General features: G+C 48.5%; 1 protein-coding gene across 2 annotated transcripts in view; it reads right to left on the bottom strand.

The window, feature by feature from the left end:
• The window catches only part of WDR24 (WD repeat domain 24), a 175,661-nt gene that overhangs the window by 45,179 nt on the left and 108,793 nt on the right, over positions 1-21,689 (bottom strand). For both annotated transcript variants that reach the window (XM_085628341.1, XM_085628340.1), the window contains exons 6-7: positions 6,312-6,433; positions 6,048-6,152 (exon numbers count right to left, since the gene is read on the bottom strand). In XM_085628341.1, the coding sequence (XP_085484467.1) occupies positions 6,048-6,152; positions 6,312-6,433 (227 nt within the window). The remainder of the gene's footprint in view (positions 1-6,047; positions 6,153-6,311; positions 6,434-21,689) is intronic.

The following is a 21,689-nucleotide window of genomic DNA, read 5'->3' as shown; positions in this document are numbered from 1 at the left end:
GACGCCATAGACCAGCCCTGGGCGACCCCCTCTTTCTCTCCCAACACCCCACCCCTGAGAGCTTGGTTGTCCAAGCCTCAAAGTCCCAAAGCGCCTTCCCTACCGCACCTCTGGATAGGGAATCCAAGAGACCGGAACAATTTGGGATGAATATTTTCTCTTCCGCCAGTTCAGGGCTGCGGTCTGTGAACACCACATGCCTCTTGGGCCATTATTCCCACTCTGTGTGGGATACGGTGGTGCAGGTGCTGCCTCAGTGTCCGGAGGAGGCCCGGACAGTGCTCTCCAAAGCTACTGCTGAAGGGAGAGATGCGGCAAAGTTCACAATACGATGTGGCCTTGACACCGCTGACTCGCTGGGCAGGGCAATTTCCACAACAGTGGTGCTCCGCCGCCACGCCAGGCTGAGGACTACTGGATTCCTGTGGGATGTCCAGAACACCCTGATGGACATGCCCTTTGATGGCATTTGCCTTTTTGGCAACAAGGCAGATAGTGCGTTGGAGTATTTTAAGGACTCGCAGGCTACGGCCAAGTCCTTGGGCCTTTCGGCCACTCGCCCTCCTCCGCCTTCTGCTTTTCGCTCCTTTCGTGGCCACGGAAGGGGCGCCCCAACACGTTCGCTTCAGAGCCACAGGCCGCAGCAGCAACTGTCTCAGCGCAGCCGCGGACGTGGGACCCGCAGAGGTGGGTCAGGGGGCCAGCGGGCGGGTCAGTCCACCTCCACCCTGGCCACCACTGCCTCCAAACCTTCCTAGTCCGGTTTTTCAGGCCAATCATCGTCAGTGGGCGGCAGGATTCGCCACCACCTCCCCCACTGGCGCACCATCACTACGGACAGGTGGGTTTTACAAATAGTCCGAAGGGGCTACTCCCTCCCCTTCGAGACTACCCCTCCAGCCATGCCACCCCGTGTACCACTGCATGTCGGGGGATCACTTGGCACTTCTTCAACAGGAAGTTATGGCCCTCTTGGCCAAGGGGGCCATCGAGCACGTTCCTGCACCAGAAGTAAGTCGTGGTTGTTATTCCCACTACTTTCTGGTGCCCAAGAAAGACAAGAGCCTGCGTCCTATCTTAGACCTCCAGAACGTCAATCGCTTCCTACGAAAGGAGAAGTTCAAGATGTTAACTCTGGCTCAGGTCTTGTCTGCCCTCGACCCTGGAGGCTGGAGGCTGGATGGTAGCATTCGATCTACAGGATGCACATTTTCATATTCCCGTCCTGCCGGCCCACCGGCGTTACCTGCAGTTTACGGTAGGCCACAAGCACTTTCAGTTTACCGTGCTCCCCTTTGACCTTACCAACGCCCCTCAGGTGTTCACAAAAGTGATGGCGGTGGTCGCAGCTCATCTGCGCCGATCAGGGGTTCCAGTCTTCCCCTATCTCGACGACTGGCTGTTGAAGGCGGTATGGCCCCAGGCAGTGGTCTCCCACCTCCGGACTACGGCTGACCTCCTGCATTTGCTGGGGTTCTCCAACAATGTGCCGAAGTCACACCTGATTCCCTCTCAGAAGCTCCTCTTCATCGGAGCGGTTCTGGATACGACGCTCTTTCGGGTCTATCCTCCCGAACGACGAGTCCAGGATATTCAGGCTCTGATTCCGATCTTCCAGCCTCTATCCTGGGTTTCGGTCAGGCTGACCTTGAGGCTGCTGGGCCTCATGGCCTACTGCATCCTGCTGGTCGATCATGCCAGATGGCATATGCAGGCTCTGGAGTGGGACCTGAAGTTCCAGTGGGCGCAGCATCAGGGGAACCTGTCCGAGTCCGTCCAGATCTCAGAGGGCACTGCAAGACAGTTGTAGTGGTGGCTCACAAACCGGCATAGGGTCAATGGCAGATGCCTCTCCCTTCCCCAACCAAAGCACACAGTGGTGACGTATGCATCCCTCCTGGGATAGGGCGGTCAAATGGGAGAGGCAGAGATCAGAAGCCTCTGGTCTCCGGCGGAGTCCCGGCTCCATATCAACCTTCTGGAGCTTCAGGCGATCCGGCTTGCACTGAAGGCATTACTTCCCTCTGTCAAAGGGAGAGTAGTGCAGGTGTTCACAGACAACACCACCGCCATGTTGTACTGCAACAAACAGGGTGGGGTCGTGGACCCTATGTCAGGAGGCTCTGCGCTTCCGGACATGGCTGGAACATCAGGGCATTTCCCTGGTGGGTCAACACCTGGCAGGTTCACTGAACGCCAGGGCGGACAAACTCAGCCGCAGGTGCATGATGGATCATGAATGGCGTCTTCGCTCGGACGTGGCGCAAAGTCTCTTTCAGTAGTGGGGAGAGCCTTGGTTAGATCTATTCGCCACTGAAGACAATGTGCAATGTCAGCAGTTCTGCGCGTTGGAATTTCCATGGCAGCACTCGCTTGGCGACGCTTTTCGTCGCGAGTGGAGTTGCGGTCTGGTGTATGCCTTTCCGCCTATACCACTTCTGCCCAGAGTGCTGAAGAAGATCAGGCACGACCGGGCCCAAGTCATTCTTGTGGCTCTGGACTGGGCGAGTATGGTATCCCGAGCTACTCAGTATGACCCTCTGTCCCCAGATCCGGCTGCCTCTTCTGAAGGATCTTCTGTCGCAGCGGTCCTCCACCCGAACCTGTCCAGTCTCCACCTCCTTGCGTGGAGATTGAGCGGCGGCTGTTGATTCCTTTTGACTTGTCTACTGAAGTTTGTGATGTTATTGTGGCGGCCAGGCAGCCCTCCACTAAGTTGGCATACGCCTGCAGATGGGACAAATTTGTGGCATGGTGCACAGCTAAGGCTGTGGATCCCCTTTCTGCCCCTCTTTCAGAAGTTCTTTTGTTCCTTCTTTCTTTGACCCAGCAGGGCTCTGCTCTGGGCACTATCAAGGGCTACCTTTCTGCTATTTGGGCCTTTCTCAGGCTCCCTGATCAGCCCTCTCTCTTCAAGTCCACTGTACGTAACTAGATTCCTCAAAGGCATTACTCACCTTTTCCCTCCTATTCCTTTTGTGATGCCACAGTGGGACTTGAACCTGGTTCTTACTTACTTTATGTGCGTTCCCTTTGAGCCTCTTCACAACTGTCCTCTACGTCTCTTGACTCTAAAGACTGCTTTCCTGGTTGCCATCACACCTCCGCTAGGTGAGTGAGTGAGCTCCAGGCTCTTTCTTGTAAACCTCCTTTTCGGTCTGTCCGTGCAGACAAGGTTGTGCTCAGAACACGTCCATCTTTTCTGCCAAAAGTTGTCACTGCTTTTCAAATCGGGCAGACCATCACTTTGCCCACCTTCTTTCTGCCTCCGCATCCTTCTAGAGAGGAAGAGAGGCTCCACCGTCTGGACCCAAAACGTGCACTCCCCTTTTACCTCAATCGCACACAACAGTTCCGGGTGAATGACCAGCTCTTTGTTGGCTACATTGGCACCAAGAAAGGTTGGGTCGTACACAAGCGAACTATCTCGTGGTGGGTCGTCTTGTGTATTAAAGCCGGTTACTCTTTGGCTAAACAGGAGCCTCCGCTGGGGCTGCGTGCCCATTCTACCAGGGCGACGGCTGCCACAACGGCTTTGGAACGTGGTGTCCCCTTGCATGACATCTGTCAGGCAGCTACGCGGGCCTCGCTGCACACTTTCACCAAGCATTATTGCCTGGACTGCCAAGTCCGGAGAGACGGCTTCTTTGGCCGTTCTGTTCTCTGAGACTTCCTGGTGTGATCTTGGTTCGCAGACCCACCACTGGGGTTGGCATTGCTGGGGTATCTATTCTAAGGTAAGGAGGCTATCACTAAGTGTTTCTTTCAGATGAACAAGTTACTTACCTTCGGTAACAATATATCTGTAAGAAACATTAGTAGTGATAGATTCCTTACTGCCCCACCCATCCTCCCCGTTCTGCGAACAGATTTCTAGGGTTAAGGTCATCCCTTTCTGGGCCCTAGTTTCAAGGCACCAGTGGTCAGTATCTTGCATGGCTCTGCGTTCCTGGCATGGAAAATCGTGTACAGAACATAAGTCAGCGCGCGAGGGCGGCGTCTAAGTAGCTGCCGCAACGTCATCTCTGCGACCACGACGCCAACGACAGACGCGGAGCGGCCCGACGCCAACGACAGACGCGCAGGGGTACTGCTGATGAAAACTTTCCGAATCCAGTATGATGCCTGGGGGTAATTCTAAGGTAAGGAATCTATCACTACTAATGTTTCTTACTAATATATCATTACCAAAGGTAAATAACTTGTTCATTAACAGTGTAGATTCCCAACTAAATAAGTATGCAATGTTGAATAATTTTTTAGTACACAGGTACATGTGTTACACAGTATAAAGTGGTATTTAACTTTATCTCAGCATACAGAATGTGGTCATCACTCGAAACAGATTCCATTGCATGTGAATGTGTCCGGCATTGCCAACTTTGAATTTACTGTGAGAACCCCTGCATACTGTTGCAGAAATGTCCTTGTTAATACAGCTCAACTAATTTTGGATTAGAACACTACATTTGCCAAATTGAAGCAACTTTACCACATTCCAAATTTGTGACCTCTACCATTGGTCAATAAAAACAATCTAATGGTCTAGGAGTGTCATCTTCAGACTGGGAAAGCATGATAAAATATAATTTAAGTAGTTTCTGCTAACTCAAGGACAAGGCTGCCATTTATTTTACAACATCCAAAGTAAATATCACCTTCTAGAAGCAACTGGACATCATAAAAAACTGAAGAACCAACAGCTCTACTATTCCATACCCGTTGCCCAGTATCTCTGATGCCAATGCCTCCTCAGCACACCAGTTAGCCCTCTGGGTCCAAGAGGGAAGGGCCCATGGGGTACAGCTGTCAACTGTGAACTTTAGTTCTGGGCACACAGTTTGGCCAAAGCCCACTCATGCTGCCCAATACCATACCCCAAACGTGTTCCTCTTGTCCCTGTTGCAATTGGGCATCAGGCCTGGCATGCCTAAATATCCTGCAACTATGGTCCTGCCCCAGCAAGAATGCTAGACATTTGCCTCAGCCAGTGGGCAGAAAGCAGTGCACTTGATTCTTCAGGAATCAAGTGTTAAATTCAAAGTTTTATGCACAGTGTACAAAGCATCCTGGAACAAGGCATGTATTAACTGTAGAAGCAGGAATTGGTCAACAAAAGATAAACAAAACTTTGATCTTGAAAATCAGTTCATTTGCAGAAATTGAAAACAACTCAACCGTGGTAACTAAACCCACAGTATTGAGACAGAAGCTATGAACACTCATGTCAGCCATGAGATCTGAGCCAATTGTCTACTCTTCAAGAAACTCCTCAAAAATTATGTTTTTATAAGCCTAGGAACAAGAAATTAAAGTGGGAAAGACGATGTCAGAACTAAGCCACCAAGTCTACAGTTGAGCAGTTAGGTACAAAGAGTGCTAAATGAAACAACAAAGTAACAAGTTCAGGACAGCCTTACTGCACGAGTTACACAACACATTTCCTACCATGCCCACTACAAAGTACCTTCCCACACACAAATATGCTCACTGCCAATTATTTTTCGTCCCTAGAATCATAGCATGATCCTAAGAACCTGACTGGTCAAAGTTATAATTCCACCCAATAGAACATAGTATATTCATTCATTAAGTTCAAACCCTGTTATGTATTATTATGTATAAAAAGTTGCTCTGAAGTGCGGTCAGGGCAAAACGTTTGTCACATTAGACTACAATACAAAAAATAGGTATAAAGATTAACTTGTGAGGAGAATAGACTTTAGTTTAGGGGAATGTGCTTAAAAGAACACTTCCCTTCTAATGGAAGCTACACAAGGCAAGTTCTCCTGATAGCTCTGATTATGTGCCCATTTAGCCAACTGCAGTTTTAAATATTCACCCTGCAGGAGCCTATTTTATGTGCAAGCACCTGAAATCAGGTCTATGGGTTAAATAGGCTTATAACTGCTTTGGGCTGAGAGAAGAACATTTACTATGAACTCACTCATACTAAATGCCCCATGAGTCAGACGATCGTAAGAACTGTGTTCATCAAGCGCATTTTCGAAAGACATCTTCGTAGATACATAAGAGACCTAGCTTACTGTGAGGATTCTCGTGGTCCATCAAGTACAATTCATCCTCGTCCCCTTCTACATCTCCCAGGATATAATCAGCAGGGACGTCACTGCCTTCTGTCTCTTCATTCTCTGTTGGTGTAAGGGATTTAAACAATGGTAAGAGATGAGTTTGGTCAGCTTATAAGAAAGTCAAAGCACCCGTCTCTTTTCAGCAGCCAAATGTCTCTCTCATTCCAGCCACAAACATTCAATGCTGCACACAGGAGTAAATAAATTGCAAATGTTTACCATCATTATTATTCAGTGTGGTGGCGGAGTCCATGAGAATGCTCTCCGAACGACTCTCTCCTTTGTTGCGCTCAAGTCGGGATTCGTTACCCATACCTGGTGGGATGTCCTTCAGATTGTAGCTGCAAAGGTAAAACAGTGAGCATTGCACTTTCTGCACAGATCAAGTTAAACAAAAAAAAGAATGCATCTCATTTTCATCACTTAACCAGTAGGACAATATCTCACCTTGTGTGGATTAATTTATGAAACTAGGCAACCATTGCATTTCCCACTAATTATTCCCCAAAACAGCCATAGGTATTATACCTTTAGAATACAAGTCCCAATGAAAGCAAATAAAAATGTAAGTCAATCACTTGATCGGAAACTACTCGTGTAATTAAAAGAACTCTCCCTTTGTCACCCTATGATCCAGTTTAGAATCACACACTAGAAAGCAGTGCATTTCATACACAGGTACTGAAAAATAACTCTTCATTTGATTTTCTATTGTGGGCTTACCCACAGTAAAAAACATCTGTCAGTCTGTCAAATTTTAGAACATGCTCTGATGCTGACAAGCACCAAATTTATACCTTTTTTGTTAACAAGAGAGACCTGGTATACACGGAGAGAAGTTGGATGATCAGCTAATTGGAGTATCTGGTGCACAATACTCGCTGCAGAGATTACCTGTTCGGAAACAACCCGCACCATAGGCAAGCAAAGGTGTCCAGAATACCTTACTCTGCTCTAGGTCATATGCAAAAATGTTCTTCCATTTAGCCGTGGTCAAAGAGAACAACCCTGGTAGTGATGGCAAAGGAAAACTCCAGACCAAATAAACGCTAATACAAACCCAGCAACAACAACCACCTTCTCTATGAAAAAAAATGATTTGTCAACAGGCAGAACAAGAACTGATCTAACTGTTTTCAGATACATAAAAACAACAATGAATGTTTTTTCATGTTAAAAGCTAGAAACATTAATGCTGGTTTTCAAAAGACAGACCCAACCACAAACTGGCATTTGAAGAAGGAGTTTCATTGACCACCAAAAGAAACTGTGAACTTTTCTGATACGACTTTTGTCTATTAGTCAAAGTGAAGGTGAATGAGAGCCACTTAATAATATATGCCATGGATGGCGGCCCTCGAGATAAGCCAAGGGACACAATTTACCCATTTTATGTAAAGCATGTCCTTGTTGACCAGAGACTCCAAGATCGGCCCAACAATATCCAGATCCATTCCAGATTTTCGAGATATCCACAAAAGGTAAATTTACTTTCACTGAATGAAAACGGAAGTCTACCATTACCTTCAAAATCTGACATGGATGCAGACTTCAGGGCCCTAGGATAAAGACCGCAAATGTAGACAGTCTCATAACTACTTTTAGTATTCCAATGCACAGGAAAGGGAAACCGAGAAGCTCAAATTCTAAGACATTAGAAGCCAGAATCACAGTTAAAGGGGGCTGGATTGTGACACAGGAAACACTCCCATCTGAACTTTATCCACTTTACTCAGTAATTTATTAAGGCTTGAGAGAAATAAATGATGTCTGTACAATAAATCTATGTGGCCTAGCTGAGGGCAGAGATCCACATGGCCGGTCTATGCACGTTCTCGACTTCCAGCCTACTGTTGGGATCTGGGGTACAGAATGTATTACACACTCTTTCGAAGGTGTATGTCAAGAAACATTTTCAATACTGTCTTTTAGCACCGGCTTCTTGCTAAGAAGAGTGTTCTTTGCTTTTTTAGTAGCAAAACATTAGGCATGGAATAAGAAAGTCATTAGTTCACCAATTCATCATGAAGTGAACTGCTTCTTTATAAAAATTCTTGGGTACCACACTGCTAGGCACCCTTCAATATGGACTGTTTGCTGTGCAATAGGACAGGCCTTGCACACAATGACAGAGGTTGAAAAGATGTTCCTTTGCTTGCTTAGGCCTGATCCAGACTTCATAATTCTCAAGACAGCATCTGAAAGCCTGAAGATATTCTTCTGAAGTAAGAAAGCAACATTGCCTGGAATAGATTTTCAGTTTCACAGATAGCCTTATTGTTATAACCATAAGTAATTGTTCAAATTCTGGGATGAAGCAGCACGGTTATGTGCCACATGGTAAGACGAAGAGCCAGTCACAAACCCAGAATGTGTAGGTGCAAAATGTGTTGGAGCTCCCATGATTACGTAGATCTCAGACGATAAGAGTTGTGAGGCGACATGGGCTAGGCCTGGAAGAAAAAAACTTTACTGATAAAGAAAAACTAAAGTTGAGCTGGTCAGGTTTTGTTTTGCATGAGGAACTGTTCCATGTGCACACATAAGAGACATATCATGAGAAGCATCGTAGACTATCCAGACCAAGACATCAGCCAAGGGGAGAAGAGAGATTGTATGGGAAACCGACTACCTAAATGTCAAGAAGACTACACAAAGCCCCAACCTACTTGGCAGCTACCCACTAAGCATCTGTGTGATGGTTGTGAACTGCCCAGGAAAGGCGCAGTATAGGACCCACTCAGGCAGTGGAAGCCAATGATACTTATGTGAAACTATTATGAGGTTCACAGTGTACATGTTTGGAGGAGGTAACTGGCAGTTGTGAAGTGAGTGCATTGGATCCAGAATGGTTCCCATTGTTCTTGGTATGAATGGGGTTTAAGGTAACAATAAAGTGTTTGCTTATTCCAAGTGTGCTTAACAAGGTTTACTTTAGTTTTAAGTGAAAGTATGTGTTTATGTATCTCCCTCCTGTGTCGAACATTCTAGTGCCAGCCAGAGCGGAGGACCCTATGACTATCATTGGAAAGTTGAGGCCAGTGTGGAGGTCAAGGTAAATCCATGAGGATTAAGAGACAGGAGTACAAATGTGAAGCTGCAGTCAGCAAGCACAGGGGTTTCCGCAAGGAGCCATATACCATTCAGTGTCTTTAAACATGTCTTCATAAAAGTACAGGTCATTGTACTTCAAACTATGCCTTCTATTCAGGGTGACCAGATTTTGAGAAGCAAATACCAGGATAGGCCAGACATAAAAGTAGGATTGAAGCTGTTAGCCAGTTATACTTAGGGCCAACTTTTTCCATAAATGAAGCATCTTTGGTTTTGCCAATAACTTTTGGCACCGTTCGACGAATCTTCACTATCTTTTCCAAACTAGTGTGACACTCACTTTAGCTGCTGTGTGGAACGACTCAGGGTAAAAAGTCAGGCGGGGGCCGAGAATAAAAGAGGGTCCCAAAACGATTTTTTCCCATGCAAGGTCTATGGGGATTTTGCAAGTTTCAAACACGGCTATAGCCGGAACTGCTGAACAGAATTACACCAAATTTGGCAGAAAGCTAGATCTTGGTCCACAGATTGTGCTTTTTGTGATTTGGGGTAAATCTTTTCAGTAGTTATTAAAGAAAGAAATATATAAATATCTAAGGACACGGATAATCCGCGGAGTCGCTGGTACCCGCAAATCCAAAGCCAATCCCTGCGGCCATCCCTCCCGACCCACGGCTGAAGGTCATGCGTAGCAGAGGTTGTATTAATGTGTAGAAATTATATCTTACTTTACATTAAAAAAAAACATAGAAATTCACTGGAAAAAACAAAGGTTACAGGGACGTTATAATTAGGTTCACGTTTTACCCACACAAAACCATAAAAATGTAGCCGTTATAGTTATACTTAAGAAGAAGAAACTATAACTCGTACTGTTAAGTAACTTTAGGCCACGAGTTATAGTTTCTTCAGATAAGTATAAGTAGAATTATAACTGATGAATTTCTATGGTTTTGTGCTGGTAAAACGTGAACCAAACTATAATGTCTCTGTAACGTTTGATTTTTTTCAGTGATATATATATAAGGAGTAGTTTCTTTTCTGTAACTCCAGTTCTGTAGTAGGGGTATCTCTGTTATAGTCATAATCTAGTGAATAGTCCCGCCCATGTGCGTGGACCCCGGAGCAATACAAATAATCTCTAAAGTTGTCAAGCCATGCAGACCTGCAGCTACACTTAAGAGAGAATTCAAAGACAGATAATGCAGCCTATATCCACAGGCTACACTGTCCAGTACTTCAACTAGAAAATTCCACCAACATCCACAAACAGCACTGCCTGCCCAGCTTTTTCCACAGAGAAAAACCTGCCTCCAACAGCAAAAGCCTCTGGAATGATAGAGAGGAAGGAATGGACAGATAAGCCCCATAGGCTGCCATTATGTGGCTCAGAACAGGATACTGTGCCTTTAAGAAAACTTTCCAGAACTTTTCCAGTATCCCAGAATGCACAGCAGGTCCCTTCTACTTTCAGTTCTTTTTGAAGGCGTAACACGCCAGATCTGTAGCATTCCTTACAATAATATTTATCTCTCCACCGGGGAGGAGGGCGGGCGCTTATGACTATAACAGAGATACCCCTACTACAGAACTGGAGTTACAGAAAATAAACTACTCCTTCTATAGTAGGGGATCTCTGTGTATAGTCATAATCTAGTGAATAGAATGGCAAGCCCATCCCCACACCAAAACGGCGGTGGAGAATACTACAAAATAATACCACTACTGTGCGAACAAACATGTCTTCATAAAAGTACAGGTCATTGTACTTCAAACTATGCCTTCTATTCAGGGTGACCAGATTTTGAGAAGCAAATACCAGGATAGGCCAGACATAAAAGTAGGATTGAAGCTGTTAGCCAGTTATACTTAGGGCCAACTTTTTCCATAAATGAAGCATCTTTGGTTTTGCCAATAACTTTTGGCACCGTTCGACGAATCTTTTTTTTAAACTTTGTTTATTGAAAGTTTTATGTCATGGCAATACATACATACAAAAGCAAAAAGAAAACCATAAGCAGAGGCAAGTGGCAGTGCAAGTCTCAAAACGCATTAGCATCAGATCCAGTGTGGTCGCAGGGAGCAAGTGAGCAGTCGTGTACAATAGAATGAGTTTTGATCACTTGTATACAGGGTAGAAACATCAGGCAAAAGGCCAATACACATTATAAACACCTGGCAGGGGCGTGAGGGACCCCTCAGACAAAGTTTATCCATGCGCTGCACATCTCCCATAGCGTAATCTCAGTCAAAGAAGCTCGTATAACGAACGCTTACAAACAGTCCTCGCGCCCTGGAGCATCGTGGCGGAAAGGCCCAGAGGGACCGTCCAAAGAGGAGGATGGAGAAAAAAAGAAAAGAAAAAGCCGCAACCCACCCCCACATGTCCACAGCCGCACACAGTCTCCCCTATGCAGGATTCCCATCATTGAGGGCAGGGTCCGAACCAGCATCGGTCAGGGGAAGGGCGTCTGTTGTCAGAGCCTCCGGATACTGCAATAAGTAACTTTGTAATGGTCCCCAGATATCGGCAGGGCGGGACTGGGCAGGGAGCAGTTCGGAGTATGTCAGTACTTGCTCCTGGCAGTATACCAGGTCCTTGAGCCATTCCTTAAATTTCGGAGCCCGTCCCCGTCCCCACCGGCAAGCTACGCGCCGTTTCGCCAGCAGAAGCGCCGTCGTAACGAATTTGCGACTCGCCCGCGGGATAGGTTTTGTGTATCCCAGTAGCGCTTGTATGGGATCCGGTGCGAAGGGCAGCTCTATCATCTGTGAAATGGCAGAGCACACCTGTGTCCAGTAGCTCTGAATAGTGGGGCATGTCCAGGACAAATGTAAGAAGCCCGCCTGGGGGGCATGGCATCTCTCGCAGTTGTCCGAGTCCTGTAGCTGAAATCTGTATTTGGTGGCCGGGGTGCAGTAGAGACGGTTCAAGAATTTAAAGTGTATGATACGGTGTCTACTGCTCGCTGAAATCTGTGCCATCTGCAAACAGCAGTATGTCCACCTGTCATCACCGAGTTCTAGCCCCAGCTCCCGTTCCCACTCCCCGCGTGCCCGGGAGACGTCAGGTGCAGCATCAGAGCGGACTGCATGATACAGTATCGAAACCAAATGGGAGGGTGAGGTGGCCTGGAGGACCCCGTGTAGGGGAGCCATGGTGTCAGGCTCAGACGGGAAAGCCGGCAAGATGGCCTTCATGCCATGCCTCAGTCTAAGGTAGGTGAAAAGCTCCAGGGGGGTAGGCGTGTATCCATCAAAGAAGCTTTCCCGGTCACGAAAGATCCCGCCAGAGAACAGATCTCCCCATCTATGGAATCCCAGCTTGCGAAGCAAATCTTGAAACAGTTTCTCTTGGAGAAGAGGAAGCTGTGAATGATAAGCAAGTGGGAGAAGAGGGGAGTACAGGAACGGACTTCCCACTCGCTTCGACAGCTCCAGCCAAGCCCTCACCGTGCCCTGCAAGGCGTTATAGCTGGCAGTGGTATGCGGGAGCACACTGTGCAGTAGGCCAGGCAGGGGCGCCGCTACCCAGTCCTCCGCTGCGAGCTGGAGCATGAAAGCGATCGGGTGGAACCAGTAGTATGCATAGTGCGCTTGGGCGCAATGATAGTACAGTTCCAGGTCCGGTATATCGAATCCGCCGCGCGAATATGAAGAAGTCATCACAGCCCACTTCAAGCGAGGTCTCTTCCCACCCCATACCAATCGTATCAATTCAGATCTCAGACGAGTGAAGAAGTGCCTGCTTGGGGGGAAGGGAATATTCATAAACAAGTATAGGAGCCGGGGAAGCACCACCATCTTAATCAGGGCTGCGCGCCCAGCCATCGACAGGGGGAGCGCAATCCAGCGGTCGACACAAGAGGAGACGTGCAGCAATGTCGTGCCGTAGTTCATCCGCATAAGCTCCTCCCTGTCTCGAGAGATCTTAATGCCTAGGTACTTGACTTCAGACTCACTCCATTCTATGGGATAGTCGAGCGGGAAGGTCTGGGAGCCATCAGTTAGATGGAAGATCTGGGACTTCGACCAATTGATTTGTACTCCCGACATTTCCCCATATGTCAAGAATTCCCGGAGGAGAGGGTTCAGGTTATTTTGTGGGTCTCGCACGTACAGAGTAATATCGTCTGCATACATCGACAGCAATATCTGTCTCTGCTCACAGAACAGCGCTCGATCTTGGTGGCGCTGTCGGAGCCGCGAGGCGAGAGGCTCAAGCGCCAGTGCAAATAAGAGTGGGGAAAGTGGACACCCCTGCCTGGTCCCTCGGGCAATTCCGAAGGGTGCGGACGTCCTGCCATTGATTAAGACCCTGGCACACGGACCGCCATAAAGAATAGCTATCCAGCCCAGGAACACCAGAGGGAAACCCATATGAGTCAGTACAGCCACCAGATAATCCCACTCCAAGGAGTCGAACGCTTTCGTAGCATCCAAAAAGACCGCCACCATCTGTAGGCTGGGATCCACATTCTGCAAGGTCGCAAATAGCGTGCGCAAGTTGTGCGACGTCGCCCTTCCGGGTATAAAACCCGATTGATCCGGGAGTACCAGTCCCTCCATGAGGAGCGTCAAGCGATTAGCCAGGGTCTTAGCAAGGATCTTTGCATCACAGTTAAGAAGGGACAAGGGCCGATATGAGTCCGGGGACGTTGCCGGCTTGCCTGGCTTCAAGAGGGAGGTAATCAGTGCCTCTCTCATGGAAGGGGGAAGTTTCCCCAGCGTGTGGGCCTCGTCAAATACCTCTTTTAAAATCGGGGCAAGGATATCAATGTAGGATTTATAGAACTCTATCGGGAGGCCATCAAGGCCCGGGGCCTTCCCCGAGGCCATCTGCATTATGGCTTCCCGAATTTCGTCAACCCCCAGAGGAGCCATGAGGAACCGGCGCTGTCTATCAGAAAGCCATCCTAATGTGATTTCCTCCAAATATCTGTCCAGCTCCGGCGTGTGTGCATGAGTAGAGGAGTACAGTGCAGTGTAGTGGGCAACAAACGTTTGCAGTATAGACTGGGTATCCCTGTGAAGTGTTCCCGAAGATCCATGGATCTCTAGAACATGGTTGTTGAAACGGGGCGGTCGTATCGCCCATGCCAGGAATTTACCCGGCCGTTCTCCCTCACCGTACCTACGCGCTTGGAAGTGTTTCCCCCTAAACCGAACCTCTCTATCCGCGGTGGCTTTATAGTCAGACAGGAGGTCTCGGAACCTGGCCTGCGCCTCCGCATCAGTGAGAAACTCAGGGGCGGTCTCCAAGGCCCTGAGGGCGATCTCCAGTTTACTAAGGCTATTACGTAGGTCCCTGAGGACTCCCACCCCTTTTGAAATGCACAGCCCCCTGATGGTAGCCTTAAAGGCCTCCCAGACTACAGCGACACTGTCCACCGTCCCACCATTGCGCTGAAAGAAGCTCTCGGTCTCCTGTGCAATTTCCGAGCGAAAGACCTCATCCAAAAGGGCAGAAGGTTGCAATCTCCAGGACATTGGAGAGCCAGCAAGGTCGACCAGCTCCATACCCATCAGGACCGGGGCATGATCGGAATACGTGCGCGCTAGGTGTTTTACCCGGCATATCGTGGGAGCAAGGCCTGGGGAGACCAAGAAATAATCCAATCTTGCCCATGTGGCGTGTGCGGCCGACCAGTGCGTGCCCTCCAAGGTCGCCGGGTGCCTAGAGCGCCATGCGTCCAACAGATGGCGCTCAGTAAGAAGGTCGTGAACATATGCCTGCGAGCGAGAGTAGTGTTGAGGGCTGGGGTTTGCCCTATCTTTCATGGGATCAATAGCTACATTAAAGTCGCCTCCCCATACCAAGTAAGTGGAGCCTATGCCCAAGATCTCCCCCGAGAGCACCCGAAGGCATTGCGGATCATCAGAGTTGGGGCCATAATAACACGCCAGTGTGAGCGTGTCCGCACCAATGCGACCCCAGATAATGCAATACCTGCCCTCCCTATCAGTCAGTTCACCCAGGCACACAAAGGGGGTGTGTTTCTTAATAAGGATTGCGACCCCCCGTGAGTAAGTGGAGTAGGAGGAAAAGGAACGGTGCATGGCCCACCTTGATGCAAACAGTGATGGCCTGGACGGGTCCAGGTGAGTCTCTTGTAGGAAGGCCACGCTGATGTGATGTCTATCCAGGTACGCCAGGGTCTGTCTACGCTTTCTAGGGTCTCCCAAACCCCTCACATTCCAGGTCAGAAAATTAAGTTGCCCAGTAAAGTCCCTGCGTGTCTGTGGATCACCCATGAGGAGCAACAGTTCTCAGAAATAGTAACCCAATGCCACCGCCGCCCCTAAAAGGATGCAAAAGAAATGATGCAAGTACTACAACACACCAATTAACACTAACAAACAGCAAAGAAAATTCCCCACCCCCCCCCCCCCCCACAGCAGCATCCCAATCATGCCATCTGGACAGTTCCCTTCCTCCCCACCCCAAAACCAAACCCTTCTATGGCCAACGCCACAAGGGATTAACATTTAAACAGAGATACAATGGGGTAATACCCTTCGGAGGTCAGTCTAGGTGGATACACCGGGTCTCCTCGATCCACGGGAGTGCGCCCGGCCAGAGACCGAGCCCACTCCACAGGGAGCGCCCAGCGAAGTGAAATGTCCTGAGAGTCAGGTGCGCGGTAAAAGGAGGTAGGGCCCTGGTTACATCCCCCCACCCACAGCGCAGCCAGGCCTTCGAGTCCCCATAACATGGTCCGTGGCAGCATACATCTGCATCAGCTTACCAACTGTCAATCATCTGCCACAGAAGCACCAGGTCGACGACCCCGCGCTGTCACACCGAGGCCGGCGAGGATGGGCTGTCCATATCTCGCCTCTTGACCCGCTTCAGAAATTCCTCTGCTTGTTGGGGTTTAGTGCAGAAAAATTGTTTCCCCTGGTGGGTGATGCGTAGTCGAGCAGGGTAGAGCAACGCATAATAAATTTGAGCAGCCCGCAATTTTTGTTTGACCTGGATGAATTTCTTCCGCTCCTCCTGGACCACTGGAGTGAAGTCTGGAAATATGGTAAAGGCAATGCCGTCGTACGAGAGGGTCTTCTTCTCCCTCGCCACTCGGAGCGCCGCATCCCGGTCCCGGAAGTTTAGCAAACGGGCGATGATAGGGCGGGGGGGGGCCCCCGGCGGCGGCCTCGGAGCCAGTGATCTGTGCGCCCTCTCAACAATGAACTGCGGGGAGAGGGAGTCAGCCCCCACCACCGCGCGCAGTAGGCCCTCCACATAGTCCTCCATCTTGCCTGTGTGGGTAGACTCTGGTATGCCAAGTAGGCGAACATTATTCCTCCTACTGCGCGCCTCTAATTCCTCATTCTTGGCCGCTATCACGAGAAGGACTTTGTCCATGCGCGCTACAGTGTCCGATAATTGTGCTGTGCGATCTTCGGAATCAGAAACACGCCGCTCCGTTTCTGAGATACGCTCTCCATGACTGTCTACCTTGTGCACAATCGAGTCCATACGTGACTGCATGGAGTCCATTTTGTCCACTATGGTCGCCAGACTCTGCCGCATATCCAACAGTATGGATTTGACGTCGTCGCCCGCCTGGGCATCCACCGGTGCCGGACCCCCCGCGCCGGCCTCCGGCTGGGATCGGGTGGTCTTTTTCGACTCGAAGGTGAGGCGAGGCCGGCGGCTGTCCGGTTTCCCCATGCCGACACCGACAGGCAGACCACAGTAAGGGCAAGGATATGGTCGGAAAGACCGGATCGCACAGTAGGCCACGAGGTGGAAAAGGAACCAAGGGGGAACGCAGCTCCGCAGGGGCAGAAGCGACCCAGCAATCCGGGCGCAGGCACACCTCAACCTCCACGAGAGCGCCAATCAACCCCCTCCACCGGAGGCGAACCAGCGCGCCAGGGACGGGTCCAGTGCCCGGAGCCGCCCTCGATCACCTGGGGCCGCCACACCCCTCGACAGCAGGTCCCCCGCTATCAGGGCAGCAGGAGCGCCTTCACTCCGGGCCACCAATCGCCATGAGCCAGTCAGGGGGGGGGCAGAAGGGCCCGAACCGGGACCCTCAAGTACTCACTCGCAGCAGCCGTAGCTCTCCAGAGGGATCCAGTCCGATGAGAGAAGCAGGCCCCAGCGCCTCCAGGCCGATAGCGAGCTCCGCAGGTCCGCCGCAGCCTCAGCGCGATCTCAGACGCAGGCCTCTCCAAGCAGATTGCTACGCCGATCTGGCCATAGGCTCCCGCCTCCAGCTAACAGGTCTCCCCGGGTCTCAAACTCCTGCTGACTCCGCCGCTCGTCACATCACACCCAGCGGAGGATGAGACAGGCCACAGCGGGGGTGGATGGGTCCCCACAGCGCAAAGGCAGGTGAGGCAGCGCCGCGCCGCCGCAGCGTCCAGGGATGGCCGGGGGAGGTGACCGCTGCGGTCGCCGCGGTCGTCTGCAGCTCACCCAGTCAATGTGCGTGCCCTCCGCAAGTTCTCGACACAGCCGCGGCGGCGGCAGAAGAGTCAGCCCAGGGTGAGGGCATCAGTCGGGGCGCTCGAGGTCCGCCGCAGCCGTAACGCAGGGAGGCCCTCTGACCACGTGTGCAGCGCCGCCCTCGCGTAGCGGCAGCACCCTGGTCACGGTTCCAGACGATTGCACACGCCAGCCGGCGCGGTCGGCAGCAGCCCCTCAGTCCGGTCCCACCGAGGTACTCAGGGCAGGGCAAAGCTCTGGCAGCAGCAGCGAAGTACGGGAATTCACCAGGGTCCGTTCTGGCAGTGAGTCGCCACGCTCAGGAAGGATTTAAGTAGGATTTTGCCGCTGGGCTGCGGGAGCTTCACCCACAGGCAGCCATTCCGCTGTGCGCCACCTAGCGCCTACCGTTCGACGAATCTTCACTATCTTTTCCAAACTAGTGTGACACTCACTTTAGCTGCTGTGTGGAAAGACTCAGGGTAAAAAGTCAGGCGGGGGCCGAGAATAAAAGGGGGTCCCAAAACGATTTTTTCCCATGCAAGGTCTATGGGGATTTTGCAAGTTTCAAACACGGCTATAGCCGGAACTGCTGAACAGAATTACACCAAATTTAGCAGAAAGCTAGATCTTGGTCCACAGATTGTGCCTTTTGTGATCTGGGGTAAATCTTTTCAGTAGTTTAATAAAGAAAGAAATATATAAATATCTAAGGACGCGGATAATCCGCAGAGTCGCTGGTACCCGCAAATCCAAAGCCAATCTCTGCGGCTATCCCCCCCGACCCACGGCTGAAGGTCATGTGTAGCAGTGGTTGTATTAACGTGTAGAAATTATATCTTACTTTACATTTAAAAAAACCCATAGAAATTCACTGGAAAAAACAAAGGTTACAGGGACATTATAATTAGGTTCACGTTTTACCCACACAAAACCATAGAAATGTAGCCGTTATAGTTATACTTAAGAAGAAACTATAACTCGTACTGTTAAGTAACTTTAGGCCACGAGTTATAGTTTCTTCAGATAAATATAAGTAGAATTATAACTGATGAATTTCTATGATTTTGTGCGGGTAAAACGTGAACCAAAACTATAACGTCTCTGTAACGTTTGATTTTTTTTCGGTGATATATATATATATATATATATTCCAAATCAAAACTCCTCAATAACGACGTAAACGGCACTCCAACTAAGAATTAAAATGTATTTTATTTTCGATTTAGTTCGTCCAAGCATTTCGGTTGGCTTTAGCGGCCTTGTTCACGATGACATTCGCCATGTGTCTATATATTATATACATTGAGATGACCAACCGGGATATCAGGGAAGAAACCATTGTGATATATATATATATATATTACCTACTGGCGGTCGCCAGTAGGTAGTTATAGTTAGGACCCCTTTTCCATAGGAAATCCGCAACATTCTATTTTGAATAACTTTGGCGCCGGTCGACGAATCCTCGCGAATTTCTCAAAATAGGTGGGGCGCTACGCTCCGCTCCTACCCTGAAAGTCTCGGGAGGATTCGTCAAGCGGGGGCTGAGATAAAAGGGGGGTCCCAAAACGCGTTTTTCCCATGCATTTTTCCATAGGACCTTTAGACAGGGCTACAGCCCGAACGGCTGAACAGAATTACTTGAAATTTGGCAGAGAGGTAGTCCTCAGGTCAAGGAAGTGCCTTTTGTAGGTTTGGTGTAAATCTGTTCAGTAGATTCTGAGAAAATAGCCTTTAAATCAATATATATATCTGAGCCAGCTTACGGTACGCTTACCGTAAGCTTACCGTACGCGTACGGTGGCGTGCGCGAGCGCGATTCTGATTGGCTCTTAGATCTTAGTAAACATTCGAATCGGCCGAAACCAGGAAGCGGCGGCCGCCATTTTCTCTCTCGCACTGAGAGTTAGGTTGTTAAATAAAACCAATACACATGTAAAGGAGCTGTTTTGACAGCTCACACACACATAGCCATGTTGAGGGAGTCCCCCAAGACCCCCCAAGGCCAAAAATGACATTTTTATTTTTTCGCTAATTTCGCCGATTACGCTTACCGTACGCGTACGGTAAAAAAAATAAAAAAATAAAAACCACTATCCACACTCTCCCCTCCCCCTGTGCTTTTGGTGGTTTTAGGCCACCAAATGTACAGGGCTTATCTGTAATATGAAAAACCACAATATTTTTAACAAAAATAATAAAAGAAAAAATTATCCACACTCTCTCCACCCCGTGTGCAAACGGTGCCCGAAGGGCACCATTTGTGCATGGCTTCTAAGCACCGTAAGCACAGTAAGCACCGCGTGCTTACTGTGCGCGCACGGTGCGCGAAGCGCACCGTGCGCGCACGGAACGAACTGCGTTAAGTGGGCGCGCACGCCACGAATGGCGTAAAGTAACTTAGCATTTAAAAAACCGTACAAATTCACTGAAAAAACCATAGGTTTCACACACGTTATAGTTAGGAATTAGCATTTAAAAAACCTTGCAAATTCACTGAAAAAACCATAGGTTTCACACATGTTATAGTTAGCGGAAATTTTACTGATAAAAAACCAGTGAAATTCCCCCGTTATAGTTAGTGCAGGCAACTATAACTCACGCGACCGCAATCTTCTGCTGATGACATATGTGTCTTTATGAAAAAAAAATATTTGTAATATATGTATAGCTAAAAATGTATGGAAGAAGACGTGGGCAAATAAGTGTCTAAATACAGTATTAGCATCAGCAGAGGATTGCGGTCGCGTGAGTTATAGTTGCCTGCACTAACTATAACGGGGGAATTTCACTGGTTTTTTATCAGTAAAATTTCCGCTAACTATAACATGTGTGAAACCTATGGTTTTTTCAGTGAATATATATATACACATATATATATATATATATATGTATGTATATATATATATATATTATCTACTGGCGGTCGCCAGTAGATAGTTATAGTTAGGACCGTGTTTCCATAGGAAATCTCAAAATTCTAGTTTGAATAACTTTGGCGCCGGTTGACAAATCCTCGCGAAATTTTCAAAACTAATGGGGCGCTCCGTTCAGCTCCTACCCTGAAAGTCTCGGGGTGATTCGTCAAGCGGGGGCTGAGAAAAAAGGGTGGTCCCAAAACGTGTTTTCCCTATGCATTTTTCCATAGGACCTTTAGTCGCAGCTACAGCCCGAACGGCTGAACAGAATTAATTGAAATTTGGCAGAGAGGTAGCCATAAGTTCAAGGAAGTGCCTTTTGCAGGTCTGGTGTAAATCTGTTCAGTATTTCCTGAGAAAATAGCATTTAAAAGCATATATATATCTATACGCGCGCAGGGTGCGCGCACCGTGCGAGCACCCTAACGTGCGCGAGCGTAATTCTGATTGGTGGTTACATGTTAGTCAACGTTCGAATCGGTCGAAATCAGGAAGTGTCGGCCGCCATTTTGTTTGTTTTCAGTGCGAGAGTGAAAAAGGAAGGTGGCGAACGTGAAAAGGGGGCAGGGTAGAGAGTTCCTGACCCCCTAGCCTTTGTCAGGGGGTCCCTGAAGGACCCCGAAGGCAAAAAAATGTATTTATTTTTTAAAATCGCGGTGGTGCGCGCACCCAGAAACCCCCTCAAAAAAAATTCTTTAAAAAAAAAAAAAAAAAAAAAAAAATCGCAGGGTGAAAACCCCCCCCAAAAAATAAATAATTTTTAATACGTAGTTTATTGTAAAATAAATATATGAAAAAAATAATAATACATAAATAAATTAGCATTTAAAAAACCGTACAAATTCACTGAAAAAAACATAGGTTTCACACATGTTATAGTTAGGTGGATATTTCACTCGTAAAAAAACAATGAAATTCCCCCGTTATAGTTAGTTCAGATAACTATAACTCGCGCGACCGCCACTCTATCACAAGGATGGTGTCATCAGTGATGTCATGAGTGATGCCACTGACCATGTCATGAGTGATGTAATATGTGACGTCATGTGCAGTGGATTGCGGGCGCGCGAGTTATAGTTATCTGAACTAACTATAACGGGGGAATTTCATTGTTTTTTTACGAGTGAAATATCCACCTAACAATAACATGTGTGAAACCTATGGTTTTTTAAGTGATATATATAT

The sequence above is a fragment of the Triturus cristatus genome, chromosome 10 (genome assembly GCF_964204655.1).
Source record: "Triturus cristatus chromosome 10, aTriCri1.1, whole genome shotgun sequence".
Taxonomy (NCBI): Eukaryota; Metazoa; Chordata; class Amphibia; order Caudata; family Salamandridae; genus Triturus; species Triturus cristatus.
This window is presented reverse-complemented; position numbering and strand designations above follow the sequence as displayed.